Here is a 23849-nt window from a genome sequence, read left to right as displayed (position 1 = left end):
ATCCAAGAGAACATCAAAGGGAACTGAGCTATTTAGCTATTTTCACTGCTGGTATAGAAACAAAAAACATGCAAAGACCAAACTGCACCACTGATGATAATAAAATGCCCGGAAACAGAACCCTGTAGAGACAAAGTACAGGCATGGGCAATAATACCTTGACTTAGCCCTGAGATGCTTGCAATACAAAAGCTTCACACGTGCAAAACCCTCCTGGGAAAGACATTGTTGAGGAGACTGTGTAGTGAAAATGTCATGCTAGGAACGATTTCAAACTCAAAGAATGACTAAACTTTGCCTTGTAGTCATGGCTTTTCATTCTGGAAAGGGCAAGGAGGAGGAGAAAACCCAACAAAATGAAGCTGAAGAAAACATAATTGAAAAAAAACCCTTCATTTTTATGCCCAGGAGAAAATTAGGCTTTTCATCCAAATGCTGGCTCATTCTGGATTCATTAAGCCAAGTCAGCAGAATGGTTTGGCAGGTTGGACTCAGCCTTTGGTCACCTCAAATACAATGGAGACCAAGTACCTCTGTCCTGTGTGTTTGACCTGATGTATATAGTGAACCCAGGCCCTGCCCCAACACATGTATCTATGGCTGGAGACCTTTGCAGAGCTTGATGAGGCCACCATGTGAGAGCAGGTCTCAGTCTCTGGAAACCCTCTATTTCAGTCCTACCATGGCAGGTCCTGTCCTGCAGCTTTGTTTTGCCCTTCCCTTTGCGCTTTCTGCCCTTCTTCATGTTAGCAGAATCTTGCTGTGAATCCAAAAGGGTAAATTTACACCTTGCTGGAAAACTGGTCCAAAAGCTGTATCAAGTTGATCCAGCTGGGAATAGTAAGGTGACTTTAATGAAAGGGGTCTTACAAGGGTGCTAACATTTTCTTGTTCTTCATATCCACCACTGACCACAGGAATAACTGGCTTCTCACGACAAAAGTGGATGCTGGCACCAGGGACTCCTCTAGAGCTCCTCCTTGAAAGGTACCTCTTAGATCAGTCCTTTTGCACTAATGCTACCTAAGATGGCTTAAGGACTCTCTGCTTTTGTCTTCACACATTGCTCCACCAACCGTAGCCAGAAGCAGGAGGGTCAGAAACGGATCATCCTTGGCTGAGGAGAGCCACAGAGGTGAAATATGTCCTTTCTCAGCCTAGTCCCAAAAGCCGTGTCTGTACTCATGAGCTGAGCAACAGACTGAGCTCAAGCTGCTAAATTTTCAGTCCTTCCTGACACACGTTTGGCCTTAGCACAAAGCACTATATGATTCTTGCATGGGTCAGCCACTTATGTGGCCCATGAATCATCCCAGCAGACAGTTTGCTGATGGCCACTTCATTTTGAAGGTAGGAGAATTTAATAAAACAGATGAAGGCTGCTCTGTGCCATTGGCCTCTGGACACCCAAAACATTCCCAAGGACACTTTGATCTACGAGCACAGACATGACCAAAGCTCCTTGCTCTGCAAGCCTAGAGATCACAAAGTACATGAAGTCACTCCATCAAAGGAGGCCACTTGGGGCTGAAACGGTTTCTTTATTTATTTTTATGAAAACCCAATAGAGATAAAATTATCTTTTTATGACAAAAATCTAATCTTATACTTACTTCTTTAAAGCACTTTTGGGTACCAAAGAAGTGGCAGTAATAGCAATAAGCAGCCCTCTGTCCCTAGGCAAGTGCCCCACCAGCTCTCCCTGTCCAAGCAGGAAGATGAGCAACATCCCTTCCTCCAGTGCTGTGCTGCAGGCAAGCACAGTGGAGGTGTGGGCTGGGGGGGTGACAGCAACCTCAGCCATTCTCATGGGTGCTGTCAGCCCCATTCAGTCCCTGGCTAGCCATGATTGCCCTCTGCGAACATCTCATAGCATATCAGCAGCAGCCACTGTGTAAAGGGGGGCAGGGAAGAGCATTGAGATATATTTCTCAAGTCATTAATTGGGTTTGTCTTTGCTAATTAGGCCAGAACAGCTCCTCCCTCATTTATGTATCTTATCTGTTGACAAGAGCTGGACACCTGGGTCTCATACAGTGCATTTGAAGCCACACTGTGGTGTATCCACCCCCGTTTCTGCCTTCTTCAACTTCCTAATTTTACTTCTTTGGGATGGTTTGGTTTGATTATCTCAGCTGAGCATCTGGGACCAAAACAGGCACGTTGCACGGGCTCCCTGATATCGAGATACAGCCCTGTCTCCACTCACCGGTGTTCTTCAAACCACAGTGGACAGCAGAAGCAGTGTCTGCATCAGGATGCCACATCACCATGAAGCCACAGGGTAGGGCTGCTTCTTGGCTCCAAAGGTTGTCCAAACTCACACTGATTTCTTAATTTGTTTCTCTAAGCAAGGATTTAAAACAGAAAGGAAAGCTGGAGAGGGAAAGCTGCATCCTGCTTTGACATTCCTGACACAAAAGTGCCCATCTCCAGGCTGGCTTTGGACTTTGTAGCACTGGGACTTTAAAGACACTCGCTTCTTTAAGAAGTGCTTGGAAATTAGAGAGAGAAGACATCAGCTTTAGGCAACACTTGAGTGACAGCACTCAACAGGACCTCCGTCTTCAGCATGTGTGTGTATAATATTATAAATCTATTTCTCTCTTTCTCTCCGTCTGTACAGAAATGTTGATGCAGTGAATTAAAATCAAGCTGTGCTTTATACTTTCGTTTTTAATGGGACCATTCCTGGCTCCAAGGAGAGCTCTATCAACCCCTGAATGGCAGGAATGGGTGGAGAGAGCAATCGTCTTCTACCAAAGACAAATAAAGTAAAAGGAAAGAAAAGGCGCTGGAAGATGAACGAACAGTTCAACTTCCTTGGCTGCAGGAGCCTCTTCATTAACCGCTTCACTGCCCCTTTTTTTTTTTTCCTTTTTTCTTTTTTTTTTTTTGTTGTTTTTTGTCCTTTGGCTCTGTGCATGCCTCTGCCTGCCTGCAGCTCTGTATGCCTGTGAGTGTGTTGCCTGGCTGTGGCTGCACGGTCCCAGTTCAGGTGTCCAGCCTCCTCAGCTCTCCCACTCCAGGATGCAGCATTAAATAAGAAAAATAAAAAGAAGATGATTTTACATTTTACACTGGCCACGTCACCTTGTGCTTCATCCCAGGAGACAGAGCCTGCCTGGTGCCAGGACACCCACAGCAAACTCGGTGCTAACTTGGTGCACCTCACAATTCAGGCTTCATGGAGCCAAGAAGGACACTTCTTGCCCCAAGGTGACTTCCCCAACGTGCTTCAGAAAAGCCCCCCAACTTCTGAAGCTCACTGGAAACCACTCAATCACTGGGGACTCTCCTCATCCCCTCCATTGCTTGACCCTTCTTCCACATTCCCCTTCATCCCTTGGAAACCCCTGCAGAGCCCAGAAGCCCATGGAGATGCTGTTGGTCAGGATCTGGCCTCTTGCTTTGGCTCTTGCACCCCAGGGTGGCTGGAAAGGACAGGGACATGTGGGACAGATGAAGGTGGCTCCATCTCACAAACCAAGGGGAACTGAGGCAACAACTTGCCCAAGGGCAAGGAGATCTTCCCAGCTTTACCACAAGTGTGGTGGGTGACAGTGACCCCCTGAAATGTCCAAGGAGGTACAGTCCTGGGTCCTTCTGCAAGCTGAGCATGCTTCTGCTCCATAGGGAAAGAAGCCAGTCCCAGTGAGCCCAGTAATGTGCTGAGGCAGCTGTTCTGCAACCAGACATCCACAGAGCCACGGTGTCCTCCTCCCAGCAAGCTACACCAGTCCTGCCTCAAATGCAGGACTTTTCCCAGGCCCAGTGTCCTGGCCAGGTCTGCCTGTGACCAATAGCTGTCTCAGGGTAGATTTGCCAGCATGGAGATGAAGACAGATGTAGCCTCCCCTCCACTGCCACTGGAGCTGTTTCTCTGTGGTGTCATATCTCCTTGGCCACCTCCAGGACCAGAATGGTCCCAAATGAGCCCTATCATCTCAGCAGAACCTCTCTCCTGGGTTGAGGCTGTGCCTGTCGTATCACCTGGGTGTTTAGTTCAAAGGAGGCCATGATGTTAAAAGGAAGCTTATGAAAAGTTAAAACAGCCCCACGTGCACTCCTACACCCCCTAATCAGCCCTGGTAAGAGTGAAAGCATCCAAAAAGCCGAGAGAGCCCAGAGGCCCCTACTAATGTCATAATAGGCTGGATCACGAGCTCTCAGTTTTTCTGTTTGCAAAGCACCTGGTGTGCAGGGACCTCAGAAGTCCTAACAAGAATGCTGATGGTGATGAGACACAGCAAGAGAACAGCTGCACAGAGGAGACGCAGCTGGAAATCACTCACCCAAGTTACCCCAGCTTAACTTCTCCCCCACTTCATTTGCACAGGACCTGGAGCATCTCAGTGCAGGAGGAAGATGGAGATGGGTAAATCAGACCAAAGCTGGAGAAAACATTTGTGCCGTGGGGAGGAAGGCACAGGAAGATGCTCCCTGGAGCAGCATGGGCTTTCCATCACTGCAGGGTTGAAGAACATAAAGGCAGTTATACCAGGACAGGGAAAAAAGCTGGCACCAGGCTCCATCAGAAATCAGGTTAAAATCTGAAAGGAGCTGGACTTTGCTTCACCTGTTTTCCGAAATGCCTGGATCTTGTTTCTGTTGGAAATCGGATATCAGACTAGATGGACCAAGGGGATGGACCCATCCTGTCTTCCACGATGCTACTGAGAATTAAAAAATGGTTGTTCCCTCCAGCATGTACAATCTAATTGAAAGTCATATAGATGCTTTCTCTGAGCTAGCTAGGAGGTTTTTGTCTTCCTCATTTCAATCTCACAAATGCTGCCACATGGTAAATGCAAGTACCACTGGATAAATGAGAAATCTGCATGCAAAGGGACTGCTCAAACCACCAGCAAAGCATTAGCCTGTGCCCCTCAGCCTCAGCCCTTGGTCAAGACCTCACTGGAGGTGGAGAGTTTCAGCACACATCTCCGTAATCACAGTCCCAGGTCCTCCCTTACCTGACCAGAGGGGAAACGGTGAAGCCCAATGTCCCAGCAGACGCAGCATTTTGTGGACATTTATTGCAAGACCGATGCCAAGAAATGCAGATGAGCTAATGCAGGTTACAGCACTCAGTGCACTCACTCTGGTGCTGGTTTCAACCTCAGAGTCATACAGGGACAGACGTGATATACGGCAGCAAAGCTGGGACAAGCACCCAGAAACTCCAAAGTGATGAAAGTAATAGTGGTCTGATCCTCTATCCCACACCCACCCCTCCAAGCCTTCAAGAGACTGAAAGACTTTTAAGTAGCAGATGGGACCATGATGCACATCTCGGTGCCCCCAGGTTTCAGTGAAATGGGTGATCCAGGACCACCTCCACAGGAGCTTTCCCCTTCCTCCTTCCCCAAGCACATGCTGTCTGAGCAAGGCTCCATTAGCCAAAAAGGTGCTTTGGATGCTGAAGACACGGTAGGGTGAAGGGCTGTGATTTTTCAGCTCTCCTGCTGTCGTTTTCCAAAGGCAGCAGAGCCCTTTGGAAAGAGGAAGGCTCTACTCAGACGGACTGCAAGCTCGACAAGCCATCACAAGCACTCGGCAGCTTTCATGCCCAGCCCACACTTCTAATGGATTCGCAGGTAGTGGGGCAGGGGAGAAGTAGCAAGGAGAAAAGCTGCACTTGAGCACCTGGTCCCTGGGAATCCCAGCAACAATTCAGAAGGCTGAGCAGAGGATTTCATGGTCATCTGCTGCCATCTAGTGTCACCTCAGCACCCAAGAGCCCTCGCTGGATTCATAAATTAACCAGGCATCAAGTCCTGCCTGTCCCATGGCCACATCTTACATTTGTGGATGCATCAGGATGAACATCAACCATCTGCACTCCCTGGGACTATCTCAGGTTAGACAAAGCCAGCAAACAGACCATCGTGAATCACCCCGAAATTATGATCCTCTCAGGGAGCCAGCTTGCAGCTCAAGGGCAGAGTAGTTGGGTTGGGTTGGACATGTGGACTGGAAGGGCTGTTCTCAGCACTGCTGCTCTGCCTTTGGAAAAGGGATGTGGTGGGTCTTTCTGCAACATGGCACAGCCACTCTGCCTCAAGAAAAATCCACTGGTGCATGCAAGGACATCTCCCAGGCAGAGAAAAGGTCTCTGAGAAGAGTAAAAGTATCTTTGACTACTTATTGTGCTGCTGAGCAGGGCCCTACACCCTATACATCTTTGCAGAATCCCTGAGATCAGGAATGGGGGTTTCTACAAATTCCCTTCCAGCCTGAATAGCTCAAGTTTAGCCCCCGAACGTGCACGCCCTAGCTGTGCGCTGCTGGTGAAGTTTGGGTAGCTGCAGAGGGTCAGCTCCCCATCTCTCCCCATTGGCCAACGGGAGGAGACAAAAGGGAGCATGATGGCCAGGTAGGTGACATTAATAGGCAAGAATCCAAGCCCAGGGAGATTGCAACAGCTTGATGTGATCATTCAGTTGCTGGTCTCACAGTAAGGTGTTTGACTGCAGCACTACCATCCCTCACTTTGTCATTAAGCTAAACGGTCCAACTCATTGGGAAAAGTTTTTTCCAATGACTTCATCATTGCAGCAACTTCTCCAAACCCTCTCCAACTGTTTAACCCTATGCTAACACCTGTACTGGGCAGTAGAAGAGAGGGAGCAAGCCGAGAGCAGGGTTTCCCCTCTCCAGAAACTCTGTAGGCTCTTCCTCAAGTCTGACCATCCTTGGGAGACCACTAAAAAGAATGGGACCTTGGGAAGTTTCAGGGCCCAGCTCACTTATCCTGTCCTCTGGAGGCCATCTGGGGATGATCTCAAGAGGTCTCGGCCTCTTTCAACTTAAACGACTGTGATTTTGTGACTTGTTATCAAAGTAAGAGGAGATCCTGGATCCTGGGATCCCACCTGGATATCCACCAACCAAGAAAGAGATGCTTCAGGGAAGACGCACATCCATGATCAGAAACTTTGAAACAAAGCCTGGTCATGAGAGAGTAAGGACAGCGTAGGTTAGGGTGGCCTTAACCACAGCCTGCAATTAGCAGCTCATTTTGTAACACTGGGGATAATGAAACACCAGAACAGCTTCCTGAGGGTTGTCCTGGAGCCTACATCATGAACAGCTTTTACATTGGTTAAACACATCGGGGACCTACCCCAGGGTAGTTGACATGTCGCACACAGTTAGGACAAATGATCCGAGGTTTAAGGGCTAACAGAAGGGGATCCAGGGATCTATTTGCACCAGGTGGCCTGGAGACCTTGGTGTCTAAAGGCTCAGGGAACGTAGCAAAAAAAGAGCCAGAGGAGCCAGGGGACTGTACAAAGCCTTTGTTCTTGTTTCAGACCCTGACAGAGCCGCGTATCAAGTCATAGGAAAGTGGCACCGTATAATACTGTGCAGGTCAACAGCACCTTTCGTCTGAGGATTGTAAAGCCCTTTCAAGACATCAGTTTGTTAAACCTCACAACACCCCTGTGAGGTAGGTATTACCCCCCTCCCCCCATTTTAAAGATGGGGGGAACTGAGGCACAGAGAAACGCAATGGCTTGGCCAAGGCCTTTGGGCAAGCCAATGACACAGGCAGGAGGTCTTCCTGCTCTTGTTCCCGGGTCGTGGCTCCTTTCCCCTTTGGACAACAGAGTGTTAGCAGCTCACAGAGCCACTGCTGGGCTTGCCCCATGAGCAGGGAACACGCAGTGTTTAGGGGGGGCTTTTGAGCCCCTTGAAAGCACCCTGGTAACCAGCTGCCATCAGCACTTCAGACATTAAACCATTTCCCAGACAGCGTCTCCTTCCAGGTACGCCTCCAGGACTGCCACTGGCTTTTTCTTGTGCAATCAGGCAGGAGGCCAGGAGGAGCCTGAGAACTTGGATCCTTGATGGAAATGTCCCAGTACTGTATGGCACAGTCCAAACTGGAAACCATATTTCTCTCATGGCAAATGTCTCCCCCGAGACAATGCCCAGCACTGAACTCTGGTGGCAATGGGTGGTGGTGGGGTCTCACCAGGCCTGGAGGAGAAGGAGGAGGTAGCTAGAAGGATATTACACGGCTTTTGCTGCCACTGTCATCAGCATTGTTCATCAGTGTTGGATGCTCATTTGACCCCAAGTGATCCCACCCCAGCCCATGTGCAATGTCAAGAAGAAACTAAAGCTGGAGGGTAAATTGGCCAGGAAGCGATGCCATGAGCTGTGGTGGGGTCTGCATAGTGGTAACCCCACCGCCAACCCACCCTAGCCCTTTGTGACATCATAGTACCAATTTCCCCTCTCCTCCCACCACCACTGCAGTTTTTGTGCTGAATACATATTCTGTCTTATAAAAATAGTCCTCTGGTATCAAAAGACAAATAAAACAAGAAAGGAATAAAAGACCCCTGTCGCCAGCAGCAGTGCAAATCAGGAGAGCCAGCTCAGGAAGGATGGGCTTAAGGTGTCCTTGCTTTGTCACTTCTTCAAGAGGGAGGTTGACTGGACTTTGATGGCTGGGATTGGCCTAGAGGGAGAAGAAAGGAGACCACTTGTTTGAGTGCAGAGACCAAGCATCCACCACCTCCACCACAACCATCCTGCCACCAGCTGCTGCGCCTGGGACCCAAGGGGACCTGGGACTGTAATGGTCACCCATGTCTTCTCTCAAAGATACAACCCCAAACTGTATCACTTGGAGGTGCTTTCCTTTGGCATACCCTCAAAACCCTGATAGGACCCAGGGTCCACCAAAGCATATGGTGACACTGAGCAGCTACCAGCAGTGAGAACTGGGAGCCCACCAGCTAGCTGTGGGAGTGAGGTACCCCCCAAGGGGTTACTGCTCTTGGCTTCCCAAAAACAGCCATGGTGATTCATCATAAGACATCACCAAAGCAACTAACCTGATATGGACCTTATAGTGCAACCTGGGAATTCATGAAATGTCCCACCTCACCCATCCAGGAAGGACAGTGGTTCCCATGCATTCTTCTAGCATGCTGGTGGTGCCAGGTAACAAATACGGGCCAAGACAGGAGCACGTCGTGCTCCTTGGCACAAGTCTGGCCCTGCCAGCATACACTTTCTGACATGGGCACCATTTCAAGAGAGGATGGCCAGGGACTCCTCTCAGTGGGCAGCAAGGACAAAACTACAGTGACTGGGGAAGGAAGGTGAGTTCAGCTGCCAGGATGCACCAAATCTTTCTCTTTTGGGACCACAGAACAGGCCTTTCTCTCTACTAGAAGAGATGAGCTATAGGGACTGCGTTTTACTGAGAAATTTTGGGACCTGTTCAGCCCCTTTGTGGTGGCAACTACAAAGGCATAAGAAACTAAAACAGTGTAAGAGGGTGTCTTGGTTTTGGCTGGGATAGAGTTAATTTTCGTCTTGGTGGCTAGTGAAGTGCTGTGTTTTGGATTTGGTGTGGGATTTGCACTAGCCACCAAGACGAAAATTAACTCTATCCCAGCCAAAACCCGGACAGAGGGTCAAAGCAGGAATTAGCAAAGCAGACTGCCTGGGGGTGAGGGCCACCTTCAGTCCAGCACGGTGCCTTCCCTCCACGGCTGGATACAGTCCACAAGACTAGACAGCAGCAGCAGACGCACGCGCGATCCCTTGAGGATCCACTGAACTGTATCCAGAGGATTTAGCAGTATAGCAACAGCTGAAAGTGCCAGTGATACTGTAAAGGACTTGGACTTAATCTCCTAGCTCTGAACTGGAAAACCCACACCCTCCATTCCCCTGGACACAGGTGCCCCAGCCCTGCTGTTGCTGGGGTACCCGGAGGAGCTATGTCCTGCTCACCTAGGAGCCCCTGGGAAGGAAGATGTTTAATCCCCAGTCTCCTGGTTCCCAGCTCAGTGCTTAACCAAAGGCCATCCCCCCACAAGCAGTCCCCATGGTCCTGCATGGTGTCATCTGTGACTCACCTTTGAGGTGGCATCGGCCTGCAGGGAGAAAAGATGAAAGAGAGCATCAGTCTCCATCCCTTCACTCCACTGTTCCCCAGCAGAACACCAACAGCTCCCTCCACAGAATCATAGAATCATTTGGGTTGGAAAAGACCTTTAAGATCAGCCAGTCCAACCGTTAACCCAGCACTGCCAAGGCCACGACTAAACCATGTGCCCAAGCACCACAGCTACACTGCCTCTCTGGGCAGCCTGTTCCAGTGCTTGACAGCCCTCCATGCTCTGGGATGGGAGGCCACATGCACCCCCAAAGGATAGCATCTCCCTTAACCCACCAAGACCTTGCAAGACCCAAAGCCCTAACACTCATCACTGTTGGCCAACCTTGGCCAAACCCCACAGGGTCTTGCCAAGTAGAGGCATGGCTGCTGACCCTGGGCACCTGCAAGCATCTTGCTTGGGTGGACAGCCTTTTCTCCTGCCCCATGCAGGAAGGAGCACAGGCACAGGAATGTTTATGCACGTAGCAGCCCCATCTGGAAAAACACTTTGTTTGTAGTTGCTCCCCAGGTAGCAGAATTTGGGATGTCTTCTGATTTTCTTCCTACCTTTTGCTGCTGCTCCCAAATGCCCCATATCAAAGATCCACCATGCCCTACAGGCCAGTTACCCTGAAGCTGGTAGGCTTTGAAGTCTGTAGCTCCAACAGCGTGCACAGACCAGCACACCCCAGAGCACAGAACACCCCAGAGCATCCTGCTCCTCAGCAGCCTGGCCTGTACACACCAGCTGTATAAGAGTAGCAGGAGAAACCCCTGACACAGTGAAGACACCACAAGAGGCAGACCACTACACGCCACAACGACATTTGGGTTGTCCCACCCCAACGTAACCCTTAAGAGCCCCCACTGTGTCCATGTGTAGGACCCCAGCAGGGGTGGGAGATAGCTCAACTCCTCTCTCAACTTACTTTAATGGCCTTGCGGAGTGGCTGACAGCACTTGTACCCGACACCTTGAAGTTGGTAGGAGGGACCATGACCAGCAGGGTCTGTCCATGTGCAGGAGGCAGCTCTTTGGTCAGAAGAGGACTTCCAGGCAGAGGCCGACGAGGGGGCTGGTGCTTTGGGACAATCTAGGATCACAAAGTGTATGGGGAAAGACAACATCCTCAGAGGAGCATCTAACGACCTCCAGCAAACCTCCCTCCACTGCTGCAGAGCTGACATGCTTCAAAGCATGTAACACCACCACCCAAACAACTTAAAATATTCTCATTTTCTAATGAGCTTTGTTCATCATTACAAGACATCCATCTCTTCGGGTGGCATGACAGCTTCTTAATAGTCCGCAACCCAAAAGAGCCACAGGCAGCCAAAAAAAGAGGGAATTTCTATGAGTCTGGAAGGAAGGTACAGCCAGCCAGCAAAGCTCACCAGTGGGGTCCTCACGGGGCTGCAGGGAAGAGGTTTCTTAGGAGGCGGCAGCTTAACCTGGGAGACAACTGTTTTGGTGGGGACCATAGGCGATTTGCTGACCGGCGGAGGTGGCCTGGCAGGCTTGGGGTCTCTCGGGCGAGGAGGGACGGAGTGGGGAGCCGGGCGAAGAGGGTGGACAACGTTGACAGGCTGAGAGCCGGGCTGGTGTGTGCTGGGTTTGGGGGGGAATGCAGCCCGTGTTGCCTGCAGGGATGAGAAAAGCAGAAGTATGGAGAAAATCCTTAGGTGTGTTTTCCTGGGTGCTGAAAACAGATGTCCCCTCAAGGTCTGGGTGCTAGGGAGCTGCAGGAGGAGCACTGGGTATTTATTCCACTCCACTTTTACCATCCCACCCAAAAGCTGAACAAGTTTGCTCCTCACTAACATATGAGAGTACACAGGGATGAGAAAGGTGCTGGCCTCAGGAGATCCGGAGCAGGGTCAGCTCTGGTAAATCCATCCCAGATTTCCACCAGACAGGAGGCATCATCTGTTTTGCCCTGCTCTCAGGCACTGTGGCCATTGTTCAAAAAACCTAAATTCTTCCTGAATTGAGCCCTGGGCTTACCCATCCCAAGGTCACCAGAGCTGACACAACCAGCAGCAGAAGCATCTGCCTCCTCAGAGACCCAGGACAAAGTCATCGGCGGGCTGCACAGCCCCTGCTAAGCTTTGCCATGGTGCTGGGCAGTTTCCCAGTGGAGGCTCCTGGCAATCCCTGGGCTGTTTTTGAGCAGGCAGAGCTCATCAGACTCACTTTTAGGAGGGATGTCTACTACTAAGCACGGGCTCACAGTGTAGACACAATGCAAAACTGGCACGAAACACCAGTTGCTTGCCCGGTTGCTAGAGGTAGGTGTGATCGCCCACACATACCACGTCCTAGGGAGGGAAGCAAACCTGGAAGGTGAGTTATTACTTACTTTATTACTATGGCTGGAGGTGGAAATGTTCCGCAAGGTGAAAGCAGCTTTGGGATGGCCACTGGTTGACTTCCGACTGATGGGTTTGCTCCTGCCCAGGATCACAAACATCAATCACAGATGGTAAAATAAAGCAACCATTTCTGCAACAGCTGCCTCCCAAAATGCTGCACATCGGGGAGATCCTATCTCTGTTAACAGATTGTTAACAGACAGTCTTGCAGTGCTGCATGAGCAGGGATGAGAAGACTGTCTTGAGATAATGAAGGTAATGAAGGAGGTTGGTTGGGGGGCGGGGCGGGGGGAAGGTTCTCAAATTATTGCAGAGGCTCTGAGGTGCGTGTGTGTCTGTACCTGTATTGGGAGGGGAAACTATAAGAATATCTACATTCAGTGCTCCTTCAGACCCCTTCTAGTTCTTGCAGCCTGCTAGGAGCAGATGGTGAGAAAGCTTCTTGGTACCAGATCACCTTTGTCATCATTCTCTGGGATTGTCTCATCCAGAGGCCCATTCCTGTCCTCTGCTCTGGGAAGAGCTGAGTGCCTCCAATTTTCCCAGATTGTTCTTCATATCTCAGACCAGGTGTCATACCAGTTTGAAACAGACCCTGTGTATTACCAGCTCCCCCACAACCATTCCTACCAGGCTGGATGCTGCCAGTGGCAAGAAAAGAAGGTTTCAGAGTCTCACTGGGTCCTCAAAAGAGAAAGGATTTAGGAGCCATCACGCACCTATATGTCTCCTGGCCCCTCCTCCTCATCTCCTTTATCCATTTATTCAGGAGTGAGTTCTCCCGACGGTACCAAAAGTAGATGATCATCATCAGGGCGGGGAGCAAGAGCAGGAAGATGAGCAGAAGTGTTATTAAGATGGCCTCATGATCTGGCAGGGAAAGCACAAAGATGAGCGTGGGGCTGGGAGAGCCAGCAGCCTCCAGCTTCACTCGATGGAGTCCCATCTACCCATTCCCAGCCACCCAGACCAGAGACATCATCGCTGATCACACCTCCAAAAAGGAAGCAGGACCATCCGGTGGCCTCTGATAAAAACAGGTGGCTACCAAGCAACCAGAGCTGGGCACAGGCTGTGAGCCTTCCTGAAGGGACCCAGCACAGCACATCTGGGAGCAGAGCTGTCAGCACCTTTACCACCCCATGTCCCCCTCCCGTGGCATCGCTCCAGCCCCACCAGCCTCATAAGGCACCAGACAAGAAGTCGTGACTCACTATCGCGCTGCACAGGGCCACTGTCCACGCTGCCACCCAAGCCCGGCTTCTCGCAGTAGGGGGGAGCCCAGCCAGCATCGCAGTGGCAGTTCTTGTTGCTGTTGCACACCTGTAGAGAGAGAAGGAGGGTTGGAGACCACAGGGAGGTATGGAAATGATGGTCTGTACGTGGGGGTAAGAGCAGACGGCCAATGGCAGGAGTTCAGGGTGAAGGAGCTTAACCCCTGCCAATATTCACCCCTTGAACATCACTTGGATCGTGCCTGTGTTGCCCTCAAATCTGTGATTGCAGTGTACAGAGACACTTTCTTGCTGATACTTTTATTTCCCTGCTCTTTGCAGAAAACCTGAACACAGGTATCTCACACCCTCAGTTTTCACACCACTGGACTAGACAAGCCTGGTGCCCTTAATACTTTGTGCTAAGCCAGAAGTTTGGTAAACATTTTGCCCTCAGGGTCTTTCCCATTAAACCATAGCATTTCTGAAGCAGAGAACCCAAACCAAAAGCCTTGATGATGCTGAGCGGAATGGAAGGGTAAATTTGGGTGTTTCGCCTATCACATTTCTCTACATAACCCAGCAATGATTTTCTACAGCAGTTTGTTGTTGCCTTATCTGACAAAGCCCTGCGGTCTGCAGAGGTCACATCTTTGTAGCCTTTAAGCTTTGGACAATAGCAGCTCTTTCTATTTGCTGAACTATTTCCCTGCCTTTTTGCAGTCCCAGTTGTCTTTCTCACTCTTGTTTTGTTCTCAGAGGGAACAGGCACCTGCTCTGAGCACTAAACATTCTCCAGTTTAAATTAGACCCTGATCCAAATTTTGCAGATGGTCCTTGCATCATGAATGATCTTCTTCCTCTAAGCTGGACATGGGTGAGCAAAGATCTGAGCTCAGTCTCACCCATAGCTGATGCATGAGATAGTTATGAAAAGCAGATGCCCACTGTGTTGCAAGACTCATCCCTGTGGGAGACACTTGGATTTGCTTGAGAATCTGCGCTCATAGAATCATAGAATCACAGAATGTTTGGGTTGGAAGGGATCTTAAAGATCTTCCAGTTCCACCCCGCTGCCATAAGCAGGGACACCTCCCCTCCCACCAGCCCAGGCTGCTTCAAGCCCCGTCCAGCCTGGCCTGGGACACTGCCAGGGATGGGGCATCCACAGCTGCTCTGGGCAGCCTGTGTTGGTTCATCTCAGAAGCCTGCTGTAGGTCTCAGGCAGTAACTCACCCCATGGCCGTTGCACCGGGAAACACACTTTTCCAGCTCAAAAAGGGAGGCATTCTGGCACCGGCGATCTTTGCAAACCTGAGAGGGAGCCAAGAAAGCTGAGGTTAGAGAAAGACCCAAGAGAGGGGGGGACAGTGATCTTCTGGCTTCACAGATGGGAGTCCTCTGGAAGGATGTTGTCCGTTGGAAAATGCCGGTTGGTTAAATTGTATTGTTCCAGGAAAATGCATTTCACTCCAATTTTCAGTACATCCCAGGAAACCTCTGCCATTCCCCCATCCGGGACGGCTCAGCAGAGACCAGCCACCCCCACCACCCCCTCCCCTGACAACCCACCTTGCAGCTCCCAGAGAAGGCATTTCCCATCTGGCCCTAAAACACAGGCACCAAGCCAAAAAAAACGACACTGGATTTTAAGACCAGCCATCCTTTCTCATGAAAATGTCAACATTTTGGCCTTCCATCCCAAACTGGGATGACAATTTCACGATTAAAATGCCGAATAGTAACGGCCACATCTCCACAGCCAGCGCTGGCGTGCATCCCGGCTACCGTGTTGTCTATCAGTCTTCTGCCCTTTCTCAGCTGAACTAACCCTCTGTAAAGTGCTTGGAGATGCAGGGACTAATGCTCAGCTAGCAGCATCTGTTTGGATCTGTCATCTTGACTCCTAACACAGCTTTCCCCTGGGAAACAATTTATTCATAGGAGGAAGCCTCATCCATCAAGTCCTGGGGCATGCAATTCTTGTGGGGGTTGCTCCACTATGCATTAAATCAGTAAAGAAGCATGGAGACCAGAGAGAAGAATGTGGTGGCCTACACACAAACATCTGATGATGTCTAGAAATGCCCCAGTTGAGATGTCACCAGGGCAATGCCTGCAAGTGTGGAGGAAACCACATCCCATGGCCCAGCTGCAATGCAGAGAAGAACCAATGTCCACATTGGAGGTGGGATAAGAGCCAAGGAGATGATCTCCTGCAGGAAACCCCAGTCCTAGGAAGAGGTACTCACCATCCCATCTCCACATTTTGTCCCAGTCATCACCAGCCCAGGGTCAGAGAGATCTTCCTCATCATCCTTCGCGGTGTACATGTAGGTGCCTCGGCACTTCACCTCTCGCCCGTTGAAGCGGATGGTGGTGTCGATGGAGACAGTGTTGGTCCCCTGGGGCTTCTTAGCTGAACTTTGGCACTGGATCTTGCCACACATAGCATCCCTAGGAGCGGGGCACAGCCGAGCTGAGAGCAGGAGATGTGGGTACCGCCGGCCACCTCACCCTCCCTGCCCCATCAGCCCCTGCCCCGCCGCCTGCTGGCTCATCTCCCTCTGAATTTATGGCCATGTTAGGTTGTGATGGGAGAGGCTCAGCAGGTTCAGAAAAGACTTCGCTAAATCACTGACAGCACAAAGAAATGCTGGAGGAAAGAAGCTGGGTGGGTCCCTCTAACATTCCTGGTCTAACTGGGAATAGTGGAGAGCACACACTCCCTAAACAGCACCTCCTGCTGGTTTTTTTCCCTTCAGGAAAAAAAAAAAAAAAAAGCCTTTCCTTTCAGGCTGCATCCATGGTGGGACTGCCTCCCAGCAATGATGGGGACTCAGCTCAGGAAGGACCTGGTGACTTCTGCAGGTCCAAAATGAAGCTGGCCCAAGGGGTGATGCCAGGAGGTTGAGGTAGGACCTCTTGGCAGGGGTGGGCAGTGGGGGGGCTGCACATGTGGAAGGAGGAAGTGGGGCACCCATGGGTGCCAGAGCTGCACCCACCTCTTGTCACATTTCACATAGCGCCCTTGGCTGTCTTTGCCACAGTTGCCGTAGGTGTTGCCAGCCATGTTCACATCCTGGAAACAGGCATCTGGGGCTGGCCAGGCACCTGCGGAGGAAAAGGAAAGGTCCCGCATGGGGTGGAGACAGCAGCCAGCAGGGAGAAATACCAAAACCAGGAGCAGCAGCTGGATGCTCATGGAGAAAACACCATGGGAAATTCTCCCAGAGAGCTGCTGCTGCGCGTGGGGGGGCCAAGAACAGCACAAGAAGGATGAAATTCCCTTTTCTCTGGGGCCACGCAGAGGATTTTGATCGTGGGGGAGGATTCCCCCCTGTGCCTGCTGCAGCTCTCCGAGGGGCACCCACAGGTGCTGGCCCTGGGGGCGGCAGCACTGCTGTGCAAGTGGGGCCCTATGTGCCCTGTACGGGGTGGAAGCAGCCAGCAGGGTGTTGGGAGTGTGGGTGTGGGGACCGTAGTGCACACAGGGGCAGGGTGAAGCGTGTGGCTGCACGTGGCCTTATGTAGTGGGGAGGTCCCATGCAGCATGGGGTTGTACGCAGCTGGGGGCCATACACAGCAGATGGACGTATAGAGCGTATGAGCTATGGGCCATATGCAGCATGGGGGCTCTAGGCAGTCTGCAGCCACGTAAAGTGTATATATATGTATATATGAAGTGTGTAGCAACCATACGAAACATCTGGCCACGTACGCCTTATGATCCATATCACCTATGTACTGTATACCACATAAGGCCCATAGGCAATGCGGGGGCCATATAGAGGATACGGGCTAACTGAAGTGAGGAAGCCATATACAGTCCGTGCAGCACACGCGCTGTATGCAGTGCTGAAGCCATTATGTGCTGCAGGACAGCATGGAGGTCACCTGCAGCATATGAAGTCATACGCAGCATGGGGGCTGTACGTAGTGTATGGGCTGTCGGCAGCACGGGGACCATAGGCAGAGGGTAAACGGGCATAGCGAAGGACCAGACACCTGTGAGTGTCCATGCACAGCACCCCCAGCCCCGTGGATGCAGATCCCAACCCTGGACGGGGACAGCACAACCCCTCCATCCGCTACCCTGCAGCCCCATGGGCAGGGGGCATGGGGACCCCACATGCAGGCACAGTGCTGAGACCCACCATGGCTCCTGCTCTGCAGAGAGGTGGCAAGGATGCGGGGCTGGGACTGGTGGGACTCACCTGGTCCCCAGAGCTGGACGCACTGCTGGTGGTGGGTCATGCACATGCCGTTGTTGCAGTAAGCCTCGCCGTAGGCGCAGGACGAGCCATCCAGGAGGTACACGTTGGCTGGGCAGTAGGGTGAGGCGCCTGTGCAGTACTCAGGGAGGTCACAGGATCCCGCTGCTTCCCTGCAGATCGTCCCAGCCACCTTTAGCTGTGACAGGAGGAGAGAGAAATATCAGCACTAAGTAACAGCAAAGGGGCCGAGCTGGGATTGCTGCTGCCTCCTGGCACAGCTTGGGCCATAAACCATCTAGTGTGACCCGTGTGAGTCTATATGGGGGCTGTCAGGGTATAAAACCACATTCCTGGACCCCAGCCATAAAGCAGCCAGCAGAGACTGCTGCGGACACAAGTTTACACATAACACTCCTCATTTGGCGCAGGGAGGGCGGTTGACCTTATGGACATGCAGCACATGAGTCTCACGGGAATGGTGGGGGCCATATCTCCCTGCTCAGCCCATGGATGGGCAGGTGGGCATGGTGGGGGGCACAGAGCGTGGCTTACCTTGCAGTTCTGGCAGCAGTCACCGTGGGCACACTGGGCTCCCTCCTTCAGTGTGCAGTTGTGCGCATTGCAGCACGGGTTGGTGCATTCCTGCGTGGGGAGAAGCAGCAGACACCACGAAGGTCAGTAACTCCGTCCCTTCCCTACTGTTGCCTTCTCCACCCAGCACAGCATCACTCTTCTCTTTTTGCCAACGGGGAAACTGAGGCACACGGGGTATGAGGAAGACCTGAGCACTCTAGGGCAAAGTCAAGAAGAAAGCCAGGACCCAGGTTTAATGAATTTAGGAAGGTGGGACCAGGAAGAGCCCTTGGGATGGAGTCCCTGTGGTGACCAGCAAACCTCTTTCCCTTGGAAATACCCCTCTCCACATCCTGCCACCCAGCACCTGAGCTGAGCTGCAAAAGCCCCTGCAGGAAAGCAATGCGGGACCCAGCACCATACCTCCACCTCCCCACAGTCACAGTCTTCTCCTTCCTCCAGAAAGCCATTGCCACATTTCCGTCCCACCACCAGGTCCTTGGTGTCAGGCAGGTTGAAGAGACACATGCCACCTCCCTTCTGGAAGTAGTTCTCCAGCTGCCTCTTGCTGCAGGAGCTGAACACACGAGGAAAGGGGTGCCTGCACAAGGGTTAGATGGGGAGGGACAGGAACCAGGGTGATTGGGACCAGGAGAAGGTGGAAAAACAGTCAGAACTGGGAAATAAGGACAGGGCAAACTGGCACAAACACATCCAAGAGCAGAAGCCACCATCGGCCAGATGCATCAAGACCATGAATATCTCCCACTCCAACTCGCATGGCTGAGCACCAGACTGACAACAAAGGGACACCACACTGAACCCAAATATTCTCCAGAATGCGATGGGGTGGACAAGCAGAGCTGCTATACGCCACCCTCAGAGCATCAACCCTCCAGCAAGAAACCTTTTGGAGATTGGAGACCCCCATAATCTGAACCTCAAAGCCCAGGGAGCACCTGTGCCTGCAGGCTCTGTCAGCTTGATGCTGGTGTAGGTGTCCCCTCTGTGCCTCGGTCCCTTCCACCTGGGACACAGCAGACACCCTCGTCCTAACCGCAAGGCAGCTCTCCACATGTGCAGTGACTATCTGCTGAGGTTGGCTGCTAAATATGTGCCTGTTATCACTCAACCGCTGATGGAAAATACCCGCTCGGGGCTATTTAAATGCCTCTGAGGCTGAGATGGAGAAAAATCATTTAAAAAATTAAATAAATATGGAAAAGAATTACCAAAAAATCCCATATTAAATCATTTACAACACCTGAGCAGCAAAAGAAAAAAAAATATAAAAAAAAAAGAGCCTACAACATGTAAGGTCATTACTCTAACAGCCCAACTGGCCTTTTTCATAAGGAGCTGAAGAGAAACAGTGATTTTCTAGAGCAGCTCTGAGCATGGTTCTTTGGTAATTTTGCACAAATTTGCGGGGGTTTTTGTGTGATGTGCTAAGAAGGAGGAAGCAGAGAGTAAGAGCTGTGCACCGCGCTCCATTTCAGTGCTGGTTTCACTTCCTCTTATCGCTGAAAAAAAGTTTCATTTCATATTAGGCCAACTCATTTCCAAAATGATACAGAGGGCTTCTTCTAAAAGTATTTTTGAAGTCTGGGTGTAATCTCTTGAGCTGTAGGGAAAGCTGTAAGTCCATGCAAGTTATGGGATGGTGGGCAAGTAAATACACCCAATAAGCTGGTACATGAACATGCAAATAAGGACAGGATGAAGGCAGTCAAAAATGTGTTTTCTGCCCATGTGGGGAAAAAAATATTTCAGCAAAAATAAGAAGGAGGAAATGTCACAAGGGATGTCAGCTCAGAGAGTTTTGCTGGCAGGGGTGAGCAGGGGCACAACTGAGTTAGAGCACCTGCTACTGCTTTGCACCAGTGCATCCAGCTCCAGTGGGTGGGTGCAGGACAGTGATCAGCTGGATAACTAAACAAGTGTACAACTGCCTCGTTCTGGAAAGCTGGTGCTTTTCCCTGCCACAATCCACCTAGGCAGAGCCTAAACCCCCTGGCATCAGCACCACAGTCTGCCAGCCCCAAGAGCCACAAGAAAGTAGCCTGGAGACACCCCGAAACCACATTGTGGGTTTTGACTGTTTTTATTAATTGGAAGAGTGGGTGGGTTCAAACAAAGAGGAATAAGCAGCTGCTTTCCTGCAGTACAGGGTAATCTGGGGTGACTGTATTGTTGGGAGCTGGAAAACCTAACAGGAGGATTTTCAAAAGGACAGTGGCACCAACCAGCTGAGTTTCAAGCAGTTTTGGGCTGAATGAAAGGGTAAAAGCAAAGGAAAACAAACCCCAGATGGACTCTGGAGAGCATGAAAGCTAATGACTGTCACTCTGGAGCATCCCGCATCCAGATTTAGCGGGATTGGGATGAGGGATGTGAGCACACTACCTGCAGCCCTGCAATGCCTGGAGTCCCTGCCAACATGACTGGGGACTGGGCACCCCTGGACCCTCCGGCCTTACAACAAAGAAAAATTCATGGTGCTGAAGTGTGGGCTAGCACAGGACAATGCCTTGGGTTCTTGTCATGTGTCAAGCAGACAACATCAGATTGCTTCCATCCCTAGCTCTTTTGGGATGGGGGCTGCTACCCCTCAGAGACCACCATCCCTGCCTGCTCCTGGGCACTGGGATGTGCTTGCTCCAGGGAATTGGGGTGTGCAGGGCAAAAGGAGAGGAGGGCAACCAGCTGGGTCCTCCTTTGCAAGAGGGCACTGCACCCCCAGTGGTGCCTTGCAGGACAGGACTCCCTTGCCACTCCACCCAGCTGCAACAGCATCTGCAACTTGCCAGGGGGCTTAGGGGCCTTTTAAGGTTTTTTTCAACTTAAATGATTCTATGATTCTATAATTCTATCCCATCCCCACCACCACTTACCCGGTGGCCGCTGCCATGACACAGCCACCTTGCTCCGGGGTGGCCTCCACGCAGCAGCCCGTGCTGTCGTGGCTCATGCCAAAATTGTGGCCGATTTCGTGGGCCATAGTGGCAGCTGCTCCAATGGGCTGCTCTGAGTGGTCCTGCAGAGGGACAGGGGATGTGTCAGCACAGCAGCCAGAAGCGATGGAGAGGGGTGATCCTGCAGCAGGGAATGGGGTTGGCATGATGGAGGGACCGCAACATCCCTGGGGATTGCAACTGGATCCCGTGGGAGGGACAGAGAGAGGGATGGAGAAGGATTCATGGCAGAAGTGAGGTTTGGTCTCCTAGAAGTCCTGCATGGGACCATTGGGAAGGGTTTTGCTGGAGCCATCTGCTGAAAACCTGGGGCCTTGGAAGGCGCATCCTAAAAACCAGAAAACTTGGTGCCCCACACCACCACCCTGCCTAGGGATCACAGGTCACCAGAGCCACCATCACCCCATCAGGAGGAGGAGGAGAGTTATCCAGGGAAGAGATGACCCTACAAAACAAGAGAGCATAAGCAAGGAACAAACCAGGGTTATTTAGTATGAGGGGCAGAAGCAACACAGGAGATCCCAACGCTATTGCTAGCTGCAAGCTGGGGGTGTACATGGGGTGGGACCTTTAAACCTTTCTCAGCCTCCTTAGTACTTGGCCAACACCTGAGGGGGTTAAGGAGCTATTAGCATCATCATTTGCTTTCAGGCTGCATCCCAGGACCAACCCTGGACAGCTGGTCCTCCAAGCCCATGAAGAACCCCAGCAAGACAAGGTGGTGATGGGGTCCCTCAGACTGGGAGAAGCAGTGGAGACCCCCACGCCCCTCTTACCACACTGACGCCTCCGGAGTTATCCACGCTGCACATCCCCTCCAATGGGGCCATGCCGATGGTTGTGCCCCTGAATGTCTTCCCTCTGACCACAAAGGAGAATGGAGGGGCAATTAGCACCCCAGGGGTGGTTTGGAGACCCCAGTCCAAGCTGGGACCCCCCTGCCCTGAGGTCTGTAAGGATGCTTACGTCAGCAGCTGGGCATTGTCATGCTTCTTGCGTGACCTCAGCGCCTTCTTCCACTGCAGGAAGGACCAGAGCGTGGCATTGGCGTCACTGGTCACGGCACACTGATCCCGTTCCGTCCACACTTCCAGGCCAATCAGGGCCACCTTGATGTTCAGAGACCTGTAAAACTGCAGGGAGGGGACAGGGATGGAGGGGACAGGGAGTGGCATTTGCTGTGCATCCTCCATCCCTGCCACAGTATTTCAGCTGGTGGGTCTCCATGCTTTCCCTCCAGCTGGGTGACCCAACGTCACCTGCAGGCATGAACTCTACAGACACAGGTTGTGGACACAGGAGCCAGTCAGGGTGGCACAATGCCATCCATTAGCTGGAAACACCTAAACTTGTCCCTTCTTGTGTCAAGGATTGATGCCCATCGCCACAGCAGGGCAAGAGCCGGCATATGTTTGGCTGCTGTAGCTCAGCTGATGGGTGGCAAAACATTTTCCATAACATGCTCACATCTGTCATCTGAACTCATAGCCCTAGTGACATGGGGACAGTCCCTAAGAGCCACCACCAGGCTGGCCCCAAGCTCAGGTGTTCTCACATGCACTGGGAATGATGGAGGTGGTCACAAGGACCAGTAGGTCCCTCTCACCAGCTGTTACCTTGTCCACGTAGTTTGCAATCTCCACAATGCGCTGCTTGGTGTGGCCCAGGTTGAGGTTCTGGTTCCTGTACTGCAGAGAGACAGGGATGGGGAAGGGTCACGGGAGGAAAAGCAGGGAGGGAGACAGAGAGATGTCACAGCTTTGCAGCAGGGGACCAAGTTTCTGTCCCCCCACGGCACTCACCAGTGTGTGATCAGCAACAATGAAGAGCTCCATGTACTTCATGGTCCTCCAGGCATCTCTCTTCGCCTGCAAGACAGACAGCAAGGCTCAGAGAAGTGAAGAAGCAGGCAGCCCATGGCTCTGGGCATCTCAGGCTTCCCAGACACCAGAGAGCTTGCTCAGGAAGGACAGCAGAGAGGGGAAACTGAGGCACAAGGCGACAAGGAAAATTTGAGTGGCTACAGTGCAATTCCCAGTATCTCCTCACATCATGTCCCACACCATATGATGCAGCACCAGCACCCAACCCACACACCCTTCCTTTGAGGTCCTCCTGTCCAAACTCAAACTATGTAAACTGCCCATGCAGACCCTTCACGTCCCATCTGCCTGCGCAACCCTGCCCAGATGCCAGGGTGACAGGCACTCCGCCACAAGCTGCAGGCATTTAGCTGGGGTGCAGACAGCCCCACTCCCAGCCCTCTGCAAGCAAAGGACCCCAGGATGGATTTACCCGGTGGTACACCGGCTGGAAGAGCTGAGCAATGTCAGCGATGGTGCTCCCAAAATCATTGTCATGGCCGCAGGTCCCTCCTCTGATGGGCAAGTGCTCTGCTCGGTGGATGAGGTGGTGGCCCGGCTCGGGGGTCCCCAGGGGTTTCAGGTAGTAGCTGGTGTTGCTGCTCAGCACTATCAGGCCCCTGGCAATGGAGAGCAGCCCCCGATGGCTCCTGTGGTACTTTAACTCTGGCTCCCCCAGCCCCTACGAGACCCCACAAACTCACTGCACCTCAGCTTGGTCCA

The 23849-nt window shown here is 51.8% G+C and overlaps 1 protein-coding gene across 2 annotated transcripts in view; it reads right to left on the bottom strand.

Annotated features, from left to right (window-relative positions):
- Positions 1 to 7289: 7289 nt before the first annotated feature.
- The window catches only part of ADAM33 (ADAM metallopeptidase domain 33), a 32173-nt gene continuing 15613 nt past the window's right edge, over positions 7290 to 23849 (bottom strand). The window contains exons 6-24 of one of the 2 annotated variants that reach the window (XR_013929654.1): positions 23560 to 23746; positions 23067 to 23132; positions 22881 to 22952; positions 22231 to 22397; positions 22041 to 22125; positions 21184 to 21326; positions 18713 to 18890; positions 18269 to 18358; positions 17717 to 17912; positions 16505 to 16613; positions 15752 to 15956; positions 14736 to 14813; positions 13500 to 13608; positions 13005 to 13155; positions 12273 to 12363; positions 11308 to 11553; positions 10843 to 11006; positions 9766 to 9908; positions 7290 to 8476 (exon numbers count right to left, since the gene is read on the bottom strand). Coding sequence is in view for 1 of the 2 variants with exons in the window: in XM_080396562.1 (XP_080252688.1) it covers positions 8428 to 8476; positions 9891 to 9908; positions 10843 to 11006; positions 11308 to 11553; positions 12273 to 12363; positions 13005 to 13155; positions 13500 to 13608; positions 14736 to 14813; positions 15752 to 15956; positions 16505 to 16613; positions 17717 to 17912; positions 18269 to 18358; positions 18713 to 18890; positions 21184 to 21326; positions 22041 to 22125; positions 22231 to 22397; positions 22881 to 22952; positions 23067 to 23132; positions 23560 to 23746 (2404 nt within the window). In the remaining variant the exon portion in view is untranslated. The remainder of the gene's footprint in view (positions 8477 to 9765; positions 9909 to 10842; positions 11007 to 11307; positions 11554 to 12272; positions 12364 to 13004; positions 13156 to 13499; positions 13609 to 14735; positions 14814 to 15751; positions 15957 to 16504; positions 16614 to 17716; positions 17913 to 18268; positions 18359 to 18712; positions 18891 to 21183; positions 21327 to 22040; positions 22126 to 22230; positions 22398 to 22880; positions 22953 to 23066; positions 23133 to 23559; positions 23747 to 23849) is intronic. The other variant, XM_080396562.1, reaches the window with a different exon arrangement.

Source organism: Falco punctatus (genome assembly GCF_963210335.1).
Source record: "Falco punctatus genome assembly, chromosome: 1".
Classification (NCBI taxonomy): domain Eukaryota; kingdom Metazoa; phylum Chordata; class Aves; order Falconiformes; family Falconidae; genus Falco; species Falco punctatus.
Note: the sequence above shows the minus strand (reverse complement) of the source record. Positions and strands in the feature narration are given on the sequence as shown.